At 33.3% G+C, this 22,265-nt stretch overlaps 6 protein-coding genes across 6 annotated transcripts; all 6 read right to left on the bottom strand.

Moving 5' to 3' along the window:
- Positions 1 to 1,101: 1,101 nt before the first annotated feature.
- Positions 1,102 to 1,707, bottom strand: LOC133836675 (uncharacterized). Its single transcript, XM_062267267.1, has 2 exons — positions 1,571 to 1,707; positions 1,102 to 1,510 (listed from the first exon to the last, which is right to left on the bottom strand). Exons 1-2 carry the CDS (start codon positions 1,615 to 1,617, stop codon positions 1,102 to 1,104), a joined length of 456 nt encoding a protein of 151 aa, XP_062123251.1. The 5' UTR covers positions 1,618 to 1,707.
- A 1,454-nt stretch (positions 1,708 to 3,161) lies between these two features.
- LOC133835499 (putative mitogen-activated protein kinase kinase kinase 7-like) lies at positions 3,162 to 5,342 on the bottom strand. Its single transcript, XM_062265465.1, has 8 exons — positions 5,141 to 5,342; positions 4,918 to 5,091; positions 4,749 to 4,848; positions 4,517 to 4,692; positions 4,118 to 4,456; positions 3,879 to 4,055; positions 3,688 to 3,820; positions 3,162 to 3,594 (listed from the first exon to the last, which is right to left on the bottom strand). Exons 1-8 carry the CDS (start codon positions 5,303 to 5,305, stop codon positions 3,446 to 3,448), a joined length of 1,413 nt encoding a protein of 470 aa, XP_062121449.1. The 5' UTR covers positions 5,306 to 5,342; the 3' UTR covers positions 3,162 to 3,445.
- Positions 5,343 to 10,464: 5,122 nt separating this feature from the next.
- LOC133836674 (transcription initiation factor TFIID subunit 6-like) lies at positions 10,465 to 11,830 on the bottom strand. Its single transcript, XM_062267266.1, has 4 exons — positions 11,580 to 11,830; positions 11,241 to 11,379; positions 11,015 to 11,184; positions 10,465 to 10,955 (listed from the first exon to the last, which is right to left on the bottom strand). Exons 1-4 carry the CDS (start codon positions 11,828 to 11,830, stop codon positions 10,496 to 10,498), a joined length of 1,020 nt encoding a protein of 339 aa, XP_062123250.1. The 3' UTR covers positions 10,465 to 10,495.
- A 2,677-nt stretch (positions 11,831 to 14,507) lies between these two features.
- Positions 14,508 to 16,025, bottom strand: LOC133836673 (mitogen-activated protein kinase kinase kinase 7-like). Its single transcript, XM_062267264.1, has 6 exons — positions 15,861 to 16,025; positions 15,456 to 15,803; positions 15,237 to 15,407; positions 15,048 to 15,177; positions 14,768 to 14,991; positions 14,508 to 14,710 (listed from the first exon to the last, which is right to left on the bottom strand). Exons 1-5 carry the CDS (start codon positions 16,023 to 16,025, stop codon positions 14,774 to 14,776), a joined length of 1,032 nt encoding a protein of 343 aa, XP_062123248.1. The 3' UTR covers positions 14,508 to 14,710; positions 14,768 to 14,773.
- Positions 16,026 to 16,075: 50 nt separating this feature from the next.
- Positions 16,076 to 18,041, bottom strand: LOC133835502 (mitogen-activated protein kinase kinase kinase 7-like). Its single transcript, XM_062265468.1, has 4 exons — positions 17,878 to 18,041; positions 17,494 to 17,820; positions 16,253 to 16,411; positions 16,076 to 16,192 (listed from the first exon to the last, which is right to left on the bottom strand). Exons 1-4 carry the CDS (start codon positions 17,929 to 17,931, stop codon positions 16,091 to 16,093), a joined length of 642 nt encoding a protein of 213 aa, XP_062121452.1. The 5' UTR covers positions 17,932 to 18,041; the 3' UTR covers positions 16,076 to 16,090.
- Positions 18,042 to 18,550: 509 nt separating this feature from the next.
- On the bottom strand, positions 18,551 to 20,815 carry LOC133838629 (mitogen-activated protein kinase kinase kinase 7-like). Its single transcript, XM_062269789.1, has 4 exons — positions 20,469 to 20,815; positions 18,939 to 19,109; positions 18,756 to 18,885; positions 18,551 to 18,697 (listed from the first exon to the last, which is right to left on the bottom strand). The coding sequence occupies exons 1-3, from the start codon at positions 20,682 to 20,684 to the stop codon at positions 18,826 to 18,828; spliced, it is 447 nt and encodes a 148-aa protein (XP_062125773.1). The 5' UTR covers positions 20,685 to 20,815; the 3' UTR covers positions 18,551 to 18,697; positions 18,756 to 18,825.
- Positions 20,816 to 22,265: the final 1,450 nt, after the last annotated feature.

Raw genomic sequence — 22,265 nt, 5'->3', positions numbered from 1 at the left:
AAAAGCTATGGAGCTTAGAACTTAATACCATGCGAGTATTGCTATTATTTCTATTTCAGAATAGAAGTAGAACCGTTTTACACTAAATAAATAAATGACTTTCTTGATAAATATTCGATTTTATACATAATTTACGCATTTCCTTGGGTAGCAAACGAACTAAAATTAGAATATGTATTTAATTTTCCATGAATAACTTCATATTTCCTTAAAAAATTGATTAAAATAAATACTATAATCTATGTACATAAACATATACACAATAAAAACTATATAAAAAAAGATCCAAATGACCAAATAATTTTGTTGTTTTATTTTAACGACAAATTCCAATTGCAATATAAAAATTTTAAAAATACAAGTAAAAAAAATCCAATTAGTACATTGCAATGCTGCATTTATTTGACTCATGCTTCCGGACTATACTTTTTCGTTATCCCAGCTTATAAAGAACAGCATATACGAAGATAACGGTGTTGAAGTCGAGTTCATTGAGGATAATAAACTTAAGGTAAAGTAGAATAAAAAATGCGAATGCGAAAAAATACATCATACTCAAATTAAAAAGTAAATTATATAATTACTCAGATTTATAAATGAATAATACAAATAAATGCAATAAGGTTTCTCAAGTTAATTATTGGGATTTATAACTTGAGTAGTGCTGCAAAGGTTGCACACTTGAATAACGTTGACGACCCCATTCGCGACGCTGATTTGCTGACTCCTCTCTAATCTTCCGGTCACGTTCTACAATAGGATTGGTCGTAAGATCAGGGAGTATCTTCACGCCACTGGTTGTTGAGGGCTTGTAGATGGCTCGTTGACGCATTCCCTGCACATGACTCATTCCGAAACTCGAATCGAGCTTGGGGCGCAGAGTTAGCTTCTCCTTGATGGGACAATGCAACTTATAGTAGTTGCCCAAACGCAAATAGAATTGGTTCATGGTACCAGAAAGTGGCATACGGACTACATCAAAAGCCTCGGCGCCCACATGAAAAGTTTGCGAGCCATCTGACCATCGAACAATGCGTGCATTCGACTCTTGGTAAACTTCACCAGTTGCATTTTGAATCTCACGCCAACGCACTGTGGTCTTTAGTCTCGTAACTCACAATCTCTAAGGTCCTCTTTGGAAGCTTCATCTTTATAGTCCAGCATCTCGTAGGGCTTCTGATCGAACGGCATAAAGTTGGGCATCCGCATGAGACTTGGCTGACTAGCGGCCATATCAGAATCAATTTCTGGCCATTCGGACTTGAACTCAACGGCTAATCTGTCTAGGTACTTCTCCCTGAAATACTCATCCATTCGAAAGACTGCATTGGTCTCTGCATCTGACATAATATTCTCCAAATCAGCACACTTATTTTCGGTAGCATGTTCGTTGTCTGACGAATCGCTGTCGCTGCTACTGCCGCCACTTTTGCTGCTTTCACCACTGCTGCTTGAGCTGAGACTGCGCCGAGGTCTATTTGCGACAGCTCCCAATGAACAGTCAGTCGAGCTAGTACAAAAAATGTAGATTAATAATTTCATCAATACTTGCATTTATATAAAACCATACCAATTGCCAGCATCAGAAAAGCTTTGAAGTTTCTTCTTTTTGTCCATATTGTCTGCTGCTCTAACTTTTGTACTTTTATTTAACGCACTGAAACTTAACGATATTTTTCCGATGTTTAATATTATCAAAATGCCAAAATACCTCAGACGTGGCCTACTGTGACAGCCCTTCTTGACATTAGCATGACAACAACAATATATGTATGTATGAAGTTGGATTTATTATTGTTAGTATTATTGTTTGTCGAGCAAGTTACAGCATTGGCATTCATATTGTAAGCGAGTTTCAAAATCAATCTTGAATTCATATATCAGTTCATTAATTGATTGCGCAAAATGAAATCTGAAGCATAGATTGTCCTTAATTCATTCAAATGAATTATGATTTTGACATCAGATTTTGACTTGAATTCAGTGTTGGTAATTTTGTGCATAAAAGTTGTAATAACACTAATTGAAAATACAATACCGTAATTATGTAAAATAACATTTAATTTCAAAAATTAAAAAATATTGGGTTGCCCAAAAAGTAATTGTAGATTTTTCATATAGTCGGCGTTTATAATTTTTTTAACTGCTTGTGACTCTGTAATTGCATTCTTTCTTTTGTCAGTTATTAGCTGTCACTATTAGCTTGGTTTAGAAAAAAAGTGCGCGTAATTTTGTTTACATTTGTTTGATTGGCGTCCTTTTTAATATGGAGGCCACAAAAGAGCATTTTCGTCATATTTTACTTTATTATTTCCGTAAAGAGAGAGAGTTGCTAAAAGTTACGTGATGTGTATGGTGATAAAGCCTTAAAAGAAAGACAGTGTCAAAATTGGTTTCGCAAAGTCCGTTCTGGAGATTTTTCACTTAAAGATGAGCCATGGGATTGGAAGGGTGTGGTATATTTTGAGCTGCTTCCAAGGAACCAAACGATTAATTCGGATGTTTACTGTCAACAACTGGACAAATTGAATGCAGCCATCAACGAGAAACGGCCAGAATTGATCAATCGTAAAGGTGTCATTTTCCATCATGACAACGCCAGACCACACACATCTTTGATGACCCGGCAAAAACTGGGACAGCTTGGCTGGGAACTTTTGATGCATCCATTTCGATCTTTGCAGAACTCCTTAAATGGTAAATCTTTCGGCAATGATGAGGCTATGAAATCGCAGTTGGTTCAGTTTTTTGCAGATAAAGGCCAGAAGTTCTATGAGCGTGGAATACAAAATTTGCCGGCAAGATGGCAAAAGGTTATCGAACAAAATGGAAATTATATATTTGATTAAAGTTCATTCTAAGTTTGATTAAAATTGCATTTACTTTCTTTTAAAAAATCCGCAATTACTTTTTGGGCAACCCAATATATAGTATAAAGCTGTATTGAAGCAGTATTAACGCTTTAATAAAAATTGATGGCAGGATGATAAGTAGGCTTGAGCCTATATGGTATTTTTTTAATAAATTGTAATTTATTTGCATATGTATGTATGTGTGGAAAGTTTAAAAGAATTCGCTCAAACAATATTTTTTCCAACATTATTTTTTAATTCAATGACATTTGCATTTGACTGGTTGTTTCATTAGTTTTTCAAAAATAATTTGGTCTTGTAGATAAAATTTGAATTAGATTTTACAGAAACCTCATATGTATCCTCGGAACTGTTTTTCCACAATTATGTTAAAGTGTTAACGATATATAAAAGGTTTTTATTTATCTAATTTTTTGAGTGAGTGCGAAGAACGATGAATTTGCAAACTAATCTGATTTTATGTGATAATTTCGTTTTCTAATCTTCCACGTTTTCGGAATCACCTTGTCTATTGATACTGTTCAACAAAACATTATATATACTACAATTTTTACGTTACAGCTCTTATTTTATTATCCGGCAGTTATATATGAAAGCCATGAGGAAAGTTCCATGATCGTTGGTCGATTTTCTGCATTTTGATCCCAGCACTTTTCAATTATTGGTTTGATAAGATAGGCATCGTTGCATGATTTTATATCATCTATATTCGGACGAGATCCTATAAGAGAATTAATATAAATGGGGAAAAATATAAAATATTTCTACAATGGATGCGTACATGTTTTTTATAGACATTTGAGATTGTTCTTACCAGAAATAATAGTTTTAGGCACGTCCGCTATTTCATAATTGTGAAATGGCACTTTCCTAGACATTACTTCCCAAAATATAATGCCAAAGCTAAATACTAAACTTTTCTTAAACTCGAAATTCTTACGTGCATCCTAAGATGATCGAATAATCGTTAATTTGTGAAATATATAAATATTCTTTTGAACTTACATGAATTTCTGGTGCTATATAAGCAAACAGTGCCATTTCTTGTTCATTAAACTTTGATACTTCTTTCGTTGATACATATTCGAATACCTTCAAGGTACGAAAATTATTGAAAAGCATTAAGGTCTGTGGTTTAATAAACGGAAGAGTAATTCCTTGGCTCCACAAATACTCCACACCCTAAGGGAAATCACAGAAATGTAGTTAAAACCTTTCAAAAATAATAAATGTATTAATGATACCTTAGCACATTGCAACATCCAATTAATCTTTTCAACATAGGTTAATTCGTGTTTCGTGCGATGTAGGAAATTATGGACTGATCCACACTCGGAGTACTCATAAAGTAAAAAGTAAATGGTGTTTTCTGGATCTTTGGAGGCGCCGTAAAATGTGCCAACATTTTCGTGCTTCATTTGTTTTAAATTGTGAGCCTTCTTCAGAAATAGCATTTCTGTTCTTCTTGAAACTTTCTCAGAGTTTGAAGTTTTATCTGAATGTATTTTCGCAGAAACATCTTTCTCTTGACCTTCGGTTTTCCAAATTGCTTTGTAGCTTACACCAAAGCCACCCTTCTCAAACTATAAATGGGAAAAATTAAGTAAATCGTTTGATGGAAATTTTCATCGAACTTTCTTTACCCTTTTTCCAATTTGTATGTCGTCAAAATTAATTAACGGATAAATTTTAAGGAGTACACAAAGTTCTTTCATCGAAGGTCGTTTATCTGGATCTTGATCCCAGCACTTCTTTATTATTGATTTTACGACATCAATATCCTCATGTTTCATCATTTCAATTAGATTTGGACGATCACCTGGAGCATAAGAAAATAATAAGAAATCCCGAATATTTATTATTTTATTATTTTACCATTCATTATGGTCTCCATAGATTTTTTTCTAGACATTACTTCCCATGAAAGCAGACCGAAGCTAAACACATCGCTTTTTGCTGTATATTTTCTATTGGTCTTTCATGTAAATAAATAAATCAATCGTATTAAATATTTATTTCCTTTCACATATTTACATATACTTACGCGAACCTCTGGAGCCTTATTATCAATCCCACTGAACTTCTTATTCATGGTAGCGAATTCCTTTACTCTACCATAGTCGCATATTTTCAATATCCGAAAATTATCAAACAGTAGCAAGTTCTCTGTCTTAAGATCCTGATGCAGGATGTTTTTGCCATGCAAATATTCCATACCCTACAACAATCATTAGATAAGGGGAATAAAAAAAGGGCATTTTACACACCTCGGCACATTGCAATATCCAATCAAGGCCCATATAAAATGTAACTTCCTTGTCTGTACGATGCAATAAATTGCAGAGCGATCCGCAGTCTGCATATTCAACGACCATCAAAATTCTATCTTCGGGATCAATAGAAAAAACCATAAAGTTTGGCAATATTCGCATGGTATAATGCTTTTAAATCATGAATTTCTTTTTTGGATGGCCTTTTCTTTTTGTGCTTGAATTATTTTTACAGTAATGTCTCGGATTTCATATTCTGCTTGCCAAGTTGCTTTGAAGACAATGCCATAGCTACCAGTTCCAATCTATAATAAACACATGAATTTAATTGGTAACTAATTTATTCTAAAAGTCTGTTTTCTTACATATGTGCCCAGTTTTAAGGCATTGTTTACTTTAGTGGAAGCACGAGGATATTTGGGAAGAAGATTACACAATTCATTCATCGGCGGCCGATTACTTGGATCTTGGTCCCAACATTTTTTAATTATTGGCAATAAACTATCTGCATCTTTATACTCCTTCAAATAATCTATATCCGGACGTTCCCCTGCAGTAGAAAATAATTGAAAATAGCATTTAAATATTATTAACACCACATACCATTTATAATTTTATTTTGCAGAACCAATTTCTCCATGTCTTTAAATTCTTCAAATGGCTTCTTCCTGGACATTACTTCCCAGCAAATAATACCAAAGGAAAACACGTCACTCTTTTCTGTAAAATCGCCACTAGGATTCTATGTAAGTAAATAAAATATACAACTTCTTCCTAATCTTCTCGTATAAAAAGGCGCTTACACAAATTTCCGGAGCCATATAGCGAGCAATATTTTCCTGTATCGTATTTATATCTGCAAAATCTCCCACTGCAGCATTATCACATATTTTTAATGTACGATATTCATCGAACAGATATAATTTCTGTGTTTTCAAATCTTTATGAATTCTATTTATGCTATGCAAGTACTCAATACCCTAGAATAAAGTTAGAATATCATTTATATTATATGTAATAAAAAAGAGCATTTTAAATACCTTCGCGCACTGGACTAACCAATCAATCCTCTCATTGTGTGTAATTTTAATATTCTTGTTATGCAAATATTTGTAGAGTGATCCACAATCCGCATACTCAAACAGTAACCAAATGCTATTGTCGTAATATTTAGAGACACCATATAATCTAACAATATTTTCATGATTCAACATTTTAACATTACGCATTTCTCTTAAGAAAGATATCGCGTTTTCCTCACTGTACTTTTGTATTATTTTCACAGCCATTTTTTTGATTTGGCCTTTTATTAGGCAAAATGCATTGCAGACAAAACCATAGCTTCCACGTCCAATCTATAAATCTTAGCATTATTACAAATTTACCTCTTTGGATTGCTTATTTTTTCTTACAAATTTGCCAAGTTCAATCTCCTCAACGTTTATGTAACTGTGAGCTAAAGGATACATAGGGAGAAGTTCACAAATCTCTTGCATTGTCGGCCGATTTTCTGGAACACGATCCCAACATTTTTCGATTATTGGCCTAACGCAATCAGAATCCTCAAAAATCATCGCATCCTCCATATTCGGACGACTTCCTAGATTGGTGAACACTTTAAATTTCAGATCATTTTAGGATTAATTATCCTTACCACCAATAATTCTATTTAGAATAGCGAATACATGCATATCTTCTGAGAGCATTTCGTAAAATGGCTTCTTCCTTGACATAACTTCCCAAAATATGATTCCAAAGCTAAACACATCACACTTTTCAGTGTATTTTCCATTAAAGTCCTATTTAAGAAAAATAAAATAGAACAAATTATTAAAAAAGAAAAATATAAAAAGCGAGGCACTTACGCAAACTTCTGGTGCCATGTAACAAATAGTCCCAACTAATTCTGTATTCATTGATACAAGTTCTTGGACTGTACCAAAATCGCATATTTTCAATGTGCGATACCCATTGAAAAGTAAGAGGTTGTGTGTTTTAAGATCCCGGTGAAATATGTTTTTTTTATGCAAGTACTCTATACCCTACAACAAATGTGAGTTAAGGAAAATATAAAGAACATTTGACATAATACCTTGGCACATTGTAGCATCCAATCAAGATTCCCGTTGAATGAAACTTCAAAGTTCTTGCGATGCAGTAAATCGTAGAGTGATCCGCAATCCGCATATTCAAACAGTAAACAAATGTTATTCTTGGTGTTTTTAGAGACTCCATACAACGTTATGATATTGGGATGGATACATTTTAGTAGATTCTGGATTTTTCGGTGAATATCTTTTTCGAAATTAATATTCTCGGTTTGTTTATCTTCAATTATTTTCACAGCAATTTGTCTCACTTCTAACTCAGTTTTCCACGATGCTTTGTGGACAACACCATAGCTACCTCTTCCAAGCTATAAAGATTTGAAGCTGAAGTAATTATTTCCTAATGACAATATTCTCTTACCTCTGTAACCGATTGTATTTCGTTGAAATTTACAGTAACTAAATCGTCCATAATTTGATTTATAACTTTATGGTGATATTTTGATAACTGGAATTTTACCTAAGTAAATAAAAAAATTTCTGTGGATACTCAGCAATGCTGTGAATCTTAATCAATCATAAAATATTTCGTTTTTATTGCGGTTTCAACACAGAATTTTGACCGTAATAATAAGTATCTGCAAGATTTAGAATAATATACATAATTAATTACATTTAAGACAATCGTTGTCTCAGCACTTATATTGACTCGATAATCCACAATATTTTTGATACCAAAGAAGATATATTTTGTAAAGGTGCAAAAATACACTCATCGGACACGTAGCAAGTTTAGCAAAGCGTTATCGTATATACTATATACCTAGTATTATTCGTATAAAAAGTCTTATATAAATATGTTATCACAAAATTACGAAATAAAAACTCGTACCACAAAAAATCAAAATTGTGGTTTAAATCGAAATCACAATTTTTAAAGAAGTAGTGAAACAAAAAATAATAATGTAAATGCCCCGATAAGAATAATCGCGGATCAAATTTGGTATGATACGATCCAGAGAGGGGCAACCGACAGACTGATTGGGCTTGTGAAAACCTACTGCGAATATTTCGAGCGAACCAACTCACGCACTCAACAAAGAGTTCGATCGAATGGAGTGAAAGCAAAAACAATATTAAGTGTGTTTATACATATGTATATTAACCATGTTGTTAAACATTTCGATCATATATGTATGTATGTTCATAGGTGTGAAAGTTTATTTACGTTTCCAAGCTAACCGATCACTTATGTTAAGTGTCTTATAATAATTGTTTGGTTTAACTAGGGTTGCTAGGCATACATTAAAAATTGTTTTATTTTAAACCAGTAAGAAAAATATAACTTTCAGCTTTCATACAAATTAATCTAATAAAACATAAGTTTCTTATTCATATTCATAAAAAAATATACAAATTTAGCCATATGAAAATATAAAACAAAAATTTAGTTATGTAAGTTGTGTGAGAAATTAAAAAAAATTATTAATAACAAACAATAAATAAATAATACATATATGGTTGGCTGGTTGGCAGCCCTTGTTGACTCAACATTGTGTGTGAGCTCTCTCTCTCTCTCTCATGCATATATAATTTGTATAAGATAAGATTTGCTCGAAGTAAAAAACGACTCATATACAATTAACACCCCAATAAAAAAAAAAACGTTCAGAGCAAGCCATCAAATACACACACAAGCATACACTCATACATACATACATATGTATGTATGTTCTTTCTTGATTAAAAGTCACTCAGATGTGTGCAATTTTTATACCTGATACCCATAGGGTAGAAGGGTATTATAACTTTGTGCGGGAGGAAATGTATGTAACAGGTAGAAGGAGGCATCTCCGACCCTATAATGTATATATATTCTTGATCAGCATCAAGAGCCGAGATGATCTAGCCATGTCCGTCTGTCTGTCCGTATGAAACACTGGATCTCAGTGTCAGACTATAAGAGATAGAGCTTTAATTTTGGTATATACAATAATAGCTATAGAAATTGTGATTCCTGAAAATTTGTGCCGTCTATGGTCTATACTATATAAATATACCAAATATACCAATTGGTATATTTTCAGTATTTTTGTAGTCTTTATATATATTGAAAATAATAACGCAACATTTTGATTTTGTTCAAAATGTGTAGCGGGGTATCTCACAGTCGAGCAGACTCGACTTGTTTTCTACTATGTTTATTCTGAGCGATAAGAAGAAAGAGAGTAGAATAATAAAAATAATTTCACAATTTATTTCTTATGTTTCTTACTTTTGTTTTTGTAAAAATTAAAAAAGGTAGAAAATTTCGAATATTGCCAATTTCTCCATCCAACTCCAACTCTTGATAATTTAACTAAAATAATGAGTAATTGCAAGAATAATTCACACAATGGAATTGCCAGACTTGCTTATCTTTATCTTTGATAGATGTTTATAATATAAAGATATACGTACGTATACATATGTTTATATATTTTGTGACGTTTTCAAATTATAAACAAATCACTGGCTGATTCGCAGAGTTGCTTTGACACTTAGCAGAATTCTAAAGCATAATTTAAAGTTTATTGCATTGAGAAAACCGAACCTTTTTGCTATCATTAACTTATTATTAACTATTAAGTGTAACTAACATTAACTATTAGTGTTTATAAACATTAAAATTATTAGCTTGATGGAATATAAAACACAACCATTACTACATTTATATTATTTATTAAGTAGCTGAGTTCTATCCTTTGCTTTCGTCACAATCTACTCTCTTCTTTGTTCTTTGTTTTGTATTATTTTTTAATACTTTTATGAGTTTACAATTAATTTAAACCCAATATAAACTTTATGCAAGTGACTGGACATTGAACTTTTTCGAATGTGCTACATTCCAATGAAAGGAAAAATAATTCATAATTTCAGCTCACCATAATGGAATCAGTTAACAAATTTAAAAAACAACAAAATTTGTACAAATGTTGCTAATTTATTTATAATTATGAATTGTTTTTGCTAAACATTTGTTTATTTTCCTATTAATGTTTCATTTGCTTACATTTTGTTAAATTTATTTATTTATTTAAAATCGTAAGTGTGTCACAAGCGTAATTTTGAAGTTAGTTATTTGTGATTTTTGGTACATACAAAATTAACTACATTCTTTATGATTTCTGAAAATTTGGTTGCGATCAGATAAAAATTTTAAAAGTTATTGAAGAAATGGGATAAAACGCTACTTACTACTTTTTTTTAAAATGTAACTTTTTCTATGTGAAGATGTTAAGATTTATTATATTATGTTTAATTTTTAGTTATTGAGAATAATTTTTTGGCATATTAATTCTGAATAGAATGGTTTTTTTTCCAATACTTCTGCTCGAACTAAATCACAGACATCATCTTGCATGCGACTGAATATAACAGCCTGATATATCGATTTACCCACATATTTGTATTTCTCCTCATAATATAAGCGTTCATTGAAACCAACCTCAGGATAATCAGCCCTAGTTGCAAATTGATATTTCAAAATCGGAGCACACTCCATCGCGATGCGAAGCCGTATTTGGTTGGCAGCCATGCGTCGCAAGTCACTCTTCTCCAACGATTCGTCTTGCAGAAAGGGTTCAATACGATCCGAAATAAAGGCGATTCTTGGCGTAACATACTTATAGAAGACACACTTGCCGAATTTGCTAATGCCGACAATGCAGCCATAAATTGTTGTTAACGACGACATCGGCTTCTCCAATCCATTCAAGTATATTCTGAAATTGAAGTTGTTGTATATATATTTTGTCTTTGGTATTTTATTATCATTAATTACTTGAGAACTTTCTTCTCAATAGACTGCTCATCGCTGTCAAAGTGGAGAATAAAGTTCATTGTGAGACTGGCGGCAAATTCCCTTGTAGCCCAATGATCCTCAACTGAGGGAAAAGCAGAAATCTGATTGGCCACAACACAAGACACCACTCCCGGCAAAATGAGATGCATCTGAACAAGAGAGAGGGTATTAAACTTTCATTACTTTATATATAAATAACACTCACATAGGGCTTTAGGTTGATATAGCGATTGCGCATCAAACCGTCGACCAAGCGCAACAAATGCGTCAAGATGATAAAGTTGTTTTCCTTGATATTAACCCGAATACCCTCGGAAATAAAGATGGCCAATTGGGACAGCACACTAGTTTCTCAGTGGTCTCTACATAGAACTTCTGTTGACCCCGCGATAGAGGATAACGACTGATGCTCTGCAGCATTACGATCTCCTCGCGGTTCCAACGCTTCCAGTCCGACTTCAATAACATTGGCTTGGGCAATTTAATAATTGGCATTGAAAGACCAACTTGGTTTCCCATTGACAGTACACATTCTTCCATCCACATTTTGACTATATTCCGATCTTCGATCTCCTCGCAGTCGAAATCAATGTGTAGCATATAGAGGTTGCAGCCCATCTCGATTTGAGCCTGTTGCACGTGGTCTACGGTTAGTTGTGTGGCTCGAGTGTGCCTACAATATTTGACGGCTTCCACCAACAGCTTGTTCACATTCGATCGTAATATATCGCCAAGCATTTGCAATGCTCGCTTATTCAAAGTCGTACCCAGATAGGTCTCGGCAATGGCATTCATCGACTGATCCGACAGTGTGGCAGCGAAATTCTTTTTCGTCTTCACTGGGGGTGGCAGTCCCTCGTAACTTTTTTAACTTTTCTTCTATGTTTTCTGCTTAATGTAAGATTAGAAAGGAACAATCGCGATTAATCCCTAAGAATTGACTCAAATTACCTTACAAGAAGTAAGAAATGCTATAGAAATTAATCAACTTTCAGCTTCCCATTTATTTATGACACCTCTTTGACAAACTAACGCGTCTTCGTTTTGCAACACTGCAATTAGAAATGTGTGTGACATCGCACTGGAGATGGTATTTTCCTAGTGGTTGTAATAGTCGGCTGTGGATATGTTACATAATCGTCTAAGGGGAAATGGGATCGGTTTTAGATAATAATTACGTAATCGTTTTTAAAGAATTTTGTACATTGGCATTTCGCGCCATTATTTCGCAGAAAATTAAACTCTAAGGCCAAAGAAGAATGCCTAGTGATGCATTAAGAAGTATGTGAGGACCTTGAAAGGCTTGATAAGAAGTAGCTTGGAAAAAAGCCAAGTACAAATTACATCAAGTATTTAAGTTTGGATTTCAGCTCCGTTCATAGAATCCATAGAATGAAACAAAAAAAAAAAATTAAAAAGGTAGCTAAAAAATATGGGTTTTTTTAAAGTCGGAAGTGATAAACATGTATGCACATGTGCTTGCCACTGCACTATGGGCAAAAAGTCGCAAAGGTCGCATTTTTACATTTTTTTTTGTGTTCGGTATCATTAAATTGACTTTATTTTTTGAATTATAATACTTCAAGAATACTGAAACATATTTTTAAAAAATTTAGACTTCGTTGGTAATTTGTTATTCGCCCATATTTGAAGACTATTGTCTGAACCATCTAAACAAAAAAAAATTGGCGGGAAAATTTGTGATTTTTTCTGTCAATTTTATATTCAAATATTAAATCAAACAAACAAGCTTGAATATGGAATTTAATCGTAATATTAATTATTGGCACTACATTTTTAGTACATGTGATATATTGTCCAATCGTGCAATGTGTTGTTGGTATGTTTTTAGGTCCCTTGGAACAAATGTATTTCTGTTTCTGTGGAGTGTAACTTGTGAGTCTATGCCAGTCGAGGCATTTTCTAAGCTGAATGTTATTAATTAATCTGTTAACAATCAAATAGTGGTTAACATTTTTGCCCGTTTTTGCCCGATTTACGGCAAAACTCAATGTTGCAGTTGTATTTACGTCTTATTTTTCAACGTTGCTTGATTTTTGGAGCAAACTGCTGTGAAGCAGTTTGTTTTGCAAAATATCGATGAAAATGAATTAAGTGATGTTCAGCAAATCTTAATAAAAGATAAGCTTATTCAGTTTTTCGGATTGAATAACTAATTTACGAAAATGCAACAGAAAAGCCTGCGCAATGGCTTGCATTCTCGATCATAATTGAGTTTCTTAAGATGATGTTCCACGTGAAAAACCTGGTCGTAAACGCTTGACGTATACTGAGGCAGGACCAAGGTTAAAGTGAAAATTACCATTTGAACTAGTCTATGAAACAGAAAATTTAATGCCACTATTATTGCATTCCGTTTTGAAAAGTGTTTATATAATTTTAATTGCTACATAATGTGAGTTTGAGGTATGCCCATCAAAACTTAAAGTAAGTAATTTACTTATACGTTAATACTTATGAGTGGTATCCAATGTCTCCAATTTTGCATAAACTACTTGTACATTGGCACCAAATTATGGAAACCTCCATACTTCCTCTAAGAGCTCTCTGTGTAATTGCGTCAGAAGAGCGCAAGAAATTGTACAAACGCGATATGTTTTCCCATGGAAGGAAAAACAGCCGCCTGAATACTATATCAGATGTGTTTAATAGAGCATTGGATTCGTCTGACCCACTGCTTTCAACTATTAATCTAAAGGAATGCCAAAGATTGAACTATAAAAAAAAATCCTACCAAGAGATGTTATAGCTCTTTTGGAATCTCCTGATATTGAGCCTCCAATAACATAGGCATGTGCAGACAATAATGATAATCAGGTAGAAGAAGGCGGAGATAGTGAACTCGATATTTTCGGGCAAAGTTCCCTGGAGTTGGAGGAAGAGCTTTGTGAAGAATAAATTATTAACTGGCACCAAGGTATGGAGTCACAAAACATAATATTGGGCTCTAATTAATTTTTTATTTAATTTTGCAGGGATCCAAATCAAAATTAAAATACGAATTTGCTAAAAATAGATTAATTTAATAAATTTAGTACAATTTTATTAATATATATTACATTAAAATATTTTAACATAAATTTTTAGAAAAAAAATCGAAAATTATAACCTTACGGTAAGGTGGGTGGGGAGGAAGGCGTTGTCCAATTGAAAAAAAAAATCGCAAATTCTATCTTTATTTTTTAGGTAAATATATGTACAAAGTTTTATGTTTCTATTTTCAAAAATGGTAAAAATGCCGCAATTTAGTACTTTTTGCCCATAGTGCACTGTCGCTGTCTGTCTCAGCGCACCGTCTACGAAACGGCTGCTTTCTAAGCGTGTGTGACACAGACGAAGTTCTTTCACAATATTGCTGCAAGAAGGCTACACGATTTTTTTGATTTTTTTATTTGTATAGTATAATAATGTCATTAATCGTCTTTATTTAAATCATAGATATATAATATGAGCGGGAGCGAGAGAGATTTAAAAACTTCTTGCTCTTAAATTGCCTTTACTTTCATAGAGTTGGTTAACATAAAATAAAGAAATACTTCTGCTACATTACAGTCGCTAACGATGTTATTCAACATTTAACATTTGAAACTTTAATTAAATATTTTTAAATTATAAACTAGTTTTGGCGGCAACAAAATTCAAGTCTTCAATACCCTAGAAAGAAATTAGAAGAATGAATTTGAAGTACGTACGTAAAAAGATTTTACATACCTTTGCTCACTGGACTAAGCAATTAAACTTCGCATTGTGTGTAATTTTAGTATTCTTGTAGCAACTTGAACGACTGATATAGCGCTCAGTTACATCATTTAAATTACAAGACACTTCACTCATCGTTGGACGATCTGTTGGAGAATGGGCCCAACAACATTTCATTATTGATACTATATCGTTATAATCTTTGCGGGTCATTTTATGAATAATCGGTCGAACACCTATAATGGTCAGAGATTTATAATATGTTATACACATTTATAATACATATTTTTACCTTCTTTTATACATTTACTGACAACACCCACATCACAGTCGGAAAATGGCTTTTTTCGATTGATTACTTCCCAAAAAATAATGCTAAAGCTAAAAACATCCGTCTTTTCTGTAAAGTCATTTTCCTCCATCTTTGAAAAAAAAATCATAATTAAGAACCATAAAAAACATTTTCAGTATAGAAACGTACGCAAACTTCTGGAGCCAAATAGCAAAACATGAAATCAGTTCTAATTTCTTCAACTTCATTCACTTTTCCGAAATCACCCACTTTTAATATACGACAATCATCGAAAAGTAACAAGCTTTGAGTTGTAAGACCCCGATGGATTATGTTATTTCCATGCAAGTACTCCAAACCCTAAAAACATTGTGAGATCAAAAAAATCTAAAGTACCAAAGTACATACCTTCGCACATTGCTGCATCCAATTCAGCTTCTCCCGGAATGAGATACTTATAGACTTACAACAATGCAGCAAATGCAGTGTTCCACATTCTGCATGCTCGACAACCATGCAAATTTTATTCGAATAATTTAAAGAAACTCCGTATAATGTGGCGATATTCTCATGAGCTAGACCTAAAAGCTTGGGGACTTCTCTCAGAATTTCCCATTTCAGTTTCTTATTGCAGTTAATTTCTTTTAGTGACACCTTTGTCGTTAATAAATCAGTTATATCATCATGTTTTACTAAACCATTAGATTCAGAACGTCTCCACAATGCTGTGCAAAACGTACTACAGGCACAGCCAGTCTGTAAATATCAACATCATAAAATATTATATTGATTGTTAGATCTGTAGTTGCTTACAAATACCAAATCCTTTAATCCCAAATCAGCATGGTCCACATTAATGCAAAGCCTATAATCGCATCCGAGAAAAGACACAATTCGTTTCATAGTTGGTCTATTTTCTGGTTTTAGATTTAAGCACTTTTTTATTATTTGCATAAAACGAACGTACGTTTTTTTCATGTTAACGAAATCTGAAAGAACATCTGTAATCTTATGAAATTTAAAAGAATATCTGGACATAATTTTCAGGTCTTACCATTATTTAGCCATTTCCTAAACATTACTTCCAAAAAAATAATGCCAAAGCTAAATATATTACACTTTTCTGTATATATTTCATTAGTGTCCTATATGAATAAAAGAGATATAAGAAATATGTATTTTTTTCTTACTTGAAAAATAATTACCCAGTATTCTGGAGCCAAATAAGGATCTGGCACAATACGAAATTTCTTCACTTGATAAATATCACTTATTTTTAATACACGATACTTATCGAATAGTAATAAATTGCGCGTACTTAGAGATCGATGGACTATTTTTTTTCTATGCAAGTACTTCAAAGCCTAAAAAAAAGAATATAGTGAGTTTTTTCACAGCGCAGCCATAACAATATCATTAAACATACCTTCGCACATTGCAACATCCAACGCAGCTTCTGATAGTATGAAATCTTGTAATCATCATCATGTATACAATCATAAAGTGAGCCACAATCTGCAAACTCAAAAAGTACGCATAAACTATTGTCGGGATGCTTGGAGGCACCATATAATGTAATAATATTTGGATGGTTCAACCTTTTCAAATTACGAATTTCGTTGAAGAAAGATTTTTCGTCTTCTTCAAAATAGTCTTTAATTTGTTGTACAAAAATTTTTTTGTTTTGCCAATTTGCTGTGAAAAAATCACAATATCTGCCTCTCTTCATCTATTAATAAAAATTAGCGATATTAGATGTTAATCTGTCGGAATTAACTATTTCTTCTTACACCTATCCTAAATTGGATCTCGTTAAAAAATATGTATATATCATAATTAGGGAGACGATCACACAGCTCTTTCATCGTTGGCCGCTTTTCTGGATCATGATCCCAGCATTTTTTTATTATTGGTTTAACCCAATCAGAATTCTCGTAAATCATAATGTCATTTAAATTCGGACGATTATCTGAGAATTTTAATAAAATAAAATTAAGGGAATATTTTTATCTGAAATGCTTTTACCTTCAATTATTTTTTTTTGGATTGCCAATGGAGGCATTTCATTAAATTCGTAAAATGGCATCTTCCTTGACATAACTTCCCAAAATATGATTCCAAAGCTAAACATATCACACTTTTCAGAGTATTTTTCATTTTTATAGTATATTCAAATATGAATATTTTACAAAAACAAATATATACATACATATACATACATAAACTTCTGGTGCCATGTAACAAACAGTCCCGACATCGTGGGTATTATTTGTCACAAGTTCTTTAACTGTACCAAAATCGCATATTTTCAATGTGGGATATCCATTGAATAGTAACAAGTTTTGCGTCTTAAGATCCCGGTGAGCTATGTTTTTTTTATGCAAGTACTCTATACCCTACAAAGAATGTGAGTTAAGGAAAATATAAAGAACATTTAAAATAATACCTTGGCACATTGTAGCATCCAATCAATCCTCTCGCTGAACGAAGCTTCCCTCTTCGTGCGGTGCAAGAATTCGTAGAGTGATCCACAATCTGCATACTCCAAAATAAAGCAAATTCTGTTGTCGCTTGTTTTAGAGACTCCGTACAATCTTATAATATTCGGATGTATACATTTTTGTAAATTTTCGATTTTTCGAAAGACTGCGATTTTATCTTTGTTCTTTTCATTTCTGTAATCATAAGTTGTAATTTTCACAGCAATATCTGTTTTTTGACCATGAATTCGCCAGATTCCTTTGTGTACCTCTCCAAAGCCACCTCCCCCGATCTTTAAAATACATGTATTCAAGTTCAGATTATATGTTTTAATGCTTTTTATGCTTACCCATTCTAACAATTTTATATCTTTAAAGTTCACGTTAATTTCTGTGTTGTCCATAATTGAAAAAATCAAAATGACTAAAGCCTAAAATTGTAGTTGCTTCAAAAAATTAGTCATAGATTACACCGCAGATAAGAAATTGATATCGCTACTTGCATATAGCCCGATTATACCCAATTTAGATAAAGTGCATTTACTTGAACGCTGCAATTTTATGATGCAAGTTTTTACACAAAAGTGGCAAATAGTTTTGTTTGTTTACTTTTTTATCAGGATATATATATATATATATATATATATATAATAATACTTTATAATAATACTTTTCAAATTCGATTTCTTACCCTTTTTAATAAATATATATATATTTATATAGTTAAGGCGTATCTGTGTTACATTTGAATGTATGACAACAACAAACTCCAATTTCAACAACAACTCACCTACAACACATTCAACGACAAGAATAACAATTTCGTTTGTAATAAGCTCGTGTATTTTATAGCAGAAGGATAGTTACAAATTAAATTACTCTACCATATATTGGAAAATGTACATAAAAACATAAGGGGTCAACATATAGTACATAATTCAGACTTATTCTGGTATATTATAATTTGTTATTGCTTAATTTTAATTTCGTTCTAAATTATGAAGCAACTTGATTGACGACGATCATAGCGCTCAATAAAATGACTTAAATCGTGACGCACTTCACTCATCGTTGGACGATCTTTTGGAGATTCTTCCCAACAACATTTCATTATCAGTACTATACCATCATAATCGACATTGATCAAATTATCAATGTCCGGTCGATAACCTAGAACGGTCAGAAATGTAAAATATTTGCTGTGTACTTTTATGAGAAATACCGTTACCTTCTCTTATACCTATACTGACAACATCCAAATCCCAGTCAGAAAATGGCTTCTTTCGTTTGATCACTTCTCAAAAAATTATGCCGAAGCTAAATACATCCGCCTTTTGTGTGAAGTCTTTTTTCTCCATCTTTGGAAAAAATCTTAGTTAATCATAAACATATTTTCAGTATAGAAACGTACGCAAACTTCTGGAGCCAAATAGCGACACATGAAATCAGTTCTAATTTTTTCAACTTCATTCACTTTTCCGATATCAGTTATTTTTAATTTACGACATTCATCGAAAAGTAACAAGCTTCGAGTTGTAAGACCCCGATGGATTATGTTTTTTCCATGCAAGTACTCCAAACCCTAAAGAGAATGTGAGATCAAAACAAGTATGAAAGCTACAGTCGAGTGGGCTCGACTTTGAGATTGCGGAATTATTTTCAAAATATACCGAAAATACTACAAAATACTAAAAAAATATACCGAATGGTATATTTGGTATATATAGCACCACATTGCAAAATATACTATAGACGGCATAATATATCAGATTGTCAGCCAAAGCTAATAACCCCCTAGTAAGTAGGCGTTTTTAATCATACAAAAGTATTTATACCCGCTACCCATAGGGTAGAAATGTATTATAACTTTGTGCCGGCAGGAAATGTATGTAACAGAAGGAGGCATCTCCGACCCTATAAAGTATATATATTCTTGATCAGCGTCAACAGCCGAGACCATCTAGCCATGTCCGTCTGTCCGTCTGTGTGTCCGTCCGTCTGTCCGTATGAACACCTAGATCTCAGAGACTATAAGAGATAGAGCTATTTTTTGTGACAGTATTTTTCCTATGTTTGCACGCAGATCAAGTTTGTTTCAAATTTTGCCACGCCCACTTCCGCCCCAAACCAAAAAATCGAAAACTTCATTCAAGCGTAAATTTAAAGCTAGAGCTGTGAATTTTGGTATATAGTATAATTACTATAGTAGTTATGATTCCTGAAAATTTGGTTGCGATCAGATAAAAATTGTGGAAGTTATTAAAGAAATACTTTTGTATGGCAAAAACGCCCACTTACTAGGGCTCTTAGTTGCTTTGGCCGACAATCTGGTACATTGTGCCGTCTATGGTATATTTTGAATGGTGTGCTGTATCGGTATACCAAACATACCATTTGGTATATTTTAGTATTTTTAGTATTTTCGGTATATTTTGAAAATAATACCACAATATTTTGCCCTTATTAAAAGATGGGTAGCCAAAGCTCTCACAGTCGAGCACACTCGACTGTAACTTTCTTACTTGTTTTTTAATAACTTCAAAAAATTTAACTTATCGCAACCAAATTTTCAGGAATCATATTTAATATTGTTATTATTGTATACACAAATTTTTTAATTTGCGGGGGCGGAAGTGAACGTGGCCAAAATTTGAAACAAACTTGATCTGCGTGCAAACATAACAAATGATGTCGAAAAAAATTATAGCTCTATTTCTTATAGTCTCTGAGATGCAGTGTTTCATACGAACAGAAGGGCAGACGGACAGACGGACATGGCTAGATCACCTCGGCTGTTGATACTGATCAAGTATATATATTCTTTATAGGGTCGGAGTTAACTCCTTCTACCTGTTACATACATTTCCTGCCGGCACAAAGTTACAATACCCTTCTACCCTTTGGGTAGCGGGTATAAAATTCCATAGAGTTTTAAACATACCTCTGCACATTGCTGCATCCAATTGAGCTTCTCCTGAAATAAGATCCATTTATACTTACGACAATGCAGCAAATGATAGAGTGTTCTACATTCTGCTTGCTGAATAACCATGCAAATATTATCTTTCCGATTTAAAGAAACTCCGTATAATGTGGCAATATTCTCATGAGCTAGACCTAAAAGCTTGGGGACTTCTCTCAGAATTTCCCATTTCATTTTCGTATTGCAGTCAATTTCTTTTAGTGCCACCTTCGTCGTTAATAAATCAGTTATAAACTTATGTTTTACTAAACCATTAGATTCAGAACGTCTCCACAATGCTGGGCAAACCGTATGTATCACAGGCACAGTCATTCTGTAAATATGATATATTATTTTCATGGTTAGATATATAGTTGCTTACAATTACCAAATCCTTGAATTCCTATAATCGCTTCTGAGAAAAGACACAATTCGATTCATTGTTGGTCTATTTTCTCGATTTAGATCTAAACACTTTTTCATTATTTGCATTACACGATCTGACTCGTTTATTTCTGAAAATTATAAAATTTAAAAGAATGTCTGGTCATAATTTTCAAGTCTTACCTTTTTTTAGACCATGTAGGAATATAAGTAATTGTCCGGTCACTCTTGTCTTAAATATTACATCAAAAAAAATAAGGCCATAGCTAAATATATTAAGCTTTTCTGTATATTTTCCATTAGTATCCTATATGAAAACAAGTAAGAAAGCTACAGACGAGTGTGCTCGACTGTGAAATACCCGCTACCCATTTTGAATAAAAGCAAAATATTACGGTAATAATCTCAAAATATTAAAAATAAATATGCATGTATTTTCGATCGGGATTTGAACTCGAGCACCACCGACCGGGTTGTTAAAAAAAAAAGTTTGTACTTCGAGCGGGTTCGAACGCGGGCACCACAACATGCGCGGCTTGCACTCTACCACCTGAGCTATCGGCTTAAGAACCCCTATGCATACAGATGCTAATATAGACGAGCATGTATACGCATACATACAATACATACATAGCAGGCGGTTTTGCTCATACAAAATATTACTTTAGTAAAATCCACAATTTGTATTTATAATTGTTGTAAATACGATAAAAAAAAAAGTTTGTACCCCGAGCGGGCTCGAACCCGAGTCCCCCGACTACCGCAACTGTAATATGCTTGCACTCTACCAATAGAGCTATAGCAGGCCATCCACGGGCGAGCATGTTCGCGAATATGTTGTGCTCGACGAAATTTTTCTCGTGGATGGTAGCGTTCGTCGTCAAATTTCGTGTTCGTCAAAATGTTCGCATGAGATTAAAATTATTCTATTTTGTCTGTGTTTGCACGAAACATGTTCGCCAATGGATGGCAACGCTTGCACGAACATCATTTGCGCAATCGTTTTGTAGAGAGAGCATGTATTTGCGCAGCGCAAAATGAGCAAAAATGTATGAAAGAATTCATTTTTTGTCTGCAAAATCAATTATTATATTATTATATTTCAATTATTATGCGCCCAAGGCTCTGGGGAGAAAATTCCTGTTAAGAATTTCAGGTCTTCATAACTTTGGCCATTACTAAATTTAACAGTTTTTCATATATGTCGTTATCCGTTGACATGTTGACTGCTTGAAAATTTGCGACAAATGATGTTCGCGAACATGTTGGCCCTAGTTGGTGGGCAAATGAAATACAAGTTGGCGAGCATATTCGCAAACATGCTCGCCTATGTCCGCAATGTCCGTCATGTCCGCCATGTCCGCAATGTCCGCCATGTCCGCAATGTCCGCC

This window comes from Drosophila sulfurigaster, chromosome 2R (assembly GCF_023558435.1).
Source record: "Drosophila sulfurigaster albostrigata strain 15112-1811.04 chromosome 2R, ASM2355843v2, whole genome shotgun sequence".
NCBI lineage: Eukaryota > Metazoa > Arthropoda > Insecta > Diptera > Drosophilidae > Drosophila > Drosophila sulfurigaster.
The sequence above is the reverse complement of the archived record's forward strand: the minus strand, read 5'-3'. Positions and strand labels throughout refer to the sequence as shown.

What these genes read in the sequence shown, in the direction of transcription:
- LOC133836675 (XM_062267267.1), bottom strand. Translation starts at nt 1,617, where the DNA reads ATGGACAAAAAGAAGAAACTTCAAAGCTTTTCTGATGCTGGCAATTG. An exon ending in TTTTCTGATGCTGGCAATTG is followed by an intron (nt 1,511 to 1,570) that starts GTATGGTTTTAT and finishes TTTTTGTACTAG; the next exon opens with CTCGACTGACTGTTCATTGG.
- LOC133835499 (XM_062265465.1), bottom strand. Translation starts at nt 5,305, where the DNA reads ATGCGAATATTGCCAAACTTTATGGTTTTTTCTATTGATCCCGAAGAT. An exon ending in GGATGTTGCAATGTGCTAAG is followed by an intron (nt 4,056 to 4,117) that starts GTATCATTAATA and finishes GATTTCCCTTAG; the next exon opens with GGTGTGGAGTATTTGTGGAG. An exon ending in GCCTAAAACTATTATTTCTG is followed by an intron (nt 3,595 to 3,687) that starts GTAAGAACAATC and finishes ATTCTCTTATAG; the next exon opens with GATCTCGTCCGAATATAGAT.
- LOC133836674 (XM_062267266.1), bottom strand. Translation starts at nt 11,830, where the DNA reads ATGAATGCCATTGCCGAGACCTATCTGGGTACGACTTTGAATAAGCGA. An exon ending in GATCGGAATATAGTCAAAAT is followed by an intron (nt 11,380 to 11,579) that starts GTGGATGGAAGA and finishes CTGAGAAACTAG; the next exon opens with TGTGCTGTCCCAATTGGCCA. An exon ending in ATATCAACCTAAAGCCCTAT is followed by an intron (nt 11,185 to 11,240) that starts GTGAGTGTTATT and finishes TCTCTTGTTCAG; the next exon opens with ATGCATCTCATTTTGCCGGG.
- LOC133836673 (XM_062267264.1), bottom strand. Translation starts at nt 16,025, where the DNA reads ATGAAAAAAACGTACGTTCGTTTTATGCAAATAATAAAAAAGTGCTTA. An exon ending in GATTAAAGGATTTGGTATTT is followed by an intron (nt 15,804 to 15,860) that starts GTAAGCAACTAC and finishes TGATATTTACAG; the next exon opens with ACTGGCTGTGCCTGTAGTAC. An exon ending in CAGTAAATGTATAAAAGAAG is followed by an intron (nt 14,992 to 15,047) that starts GTAAAAATATGT and finishes TGACCATTATAG; the next exon opens with GTGTTCGACCGATTATTCAT.
- LOC133835502 (XM_062265468.1), bottom strand. Translation starts at nt 17,931, where the DNA reads ATGGACAACACAGAAATTAACGTGAACTTTAAAGATATAAAATTGTTA. An exon ending in GGATGCTACAATGTGCCAAG is followed by an intron (nt 16,412 to 17,493) that starts GTATTATTTTAA and finishes TCTTTTTTTTAG; the next exon opens with GCTTTGAAGTACTTGCATAG. An exon ending in ATTTGGCTCCAGAATACTGG is followed by an intron (nt 16,193 to 16,252) that starts GTAATTATTTTT and finishes TTATTCATATAG; the next exon opens with GACACTAATGAAATATATAC.
- LOC133838629 (XM_062269789.1), bottom strand. Translation starts at nt 20,684, where the DNA reads ATGAAATGGGAAATTCTGAGAGAAGTCCCCAAGCTTTTAGGTCTAGCT. An exon ending in GGATGCAGCAATGTGCAGAG is followed by an intron (nt 19,110 to 20,468) that starts GTATGTTTAAAA and finishes CATTCTCTTTAG; the next exon opens with GGTTTGGAGTACTTGCATGG. An exon ending in ATTTGGCTCCAGAAGTTTGC is followed by an intron (nt 18,886 to 18,938) that starts GTACGTTTCTAT and finishes TTTTTTCCAAAG; the next exon opens with ATGGAGAAAAAAGACTTCAC.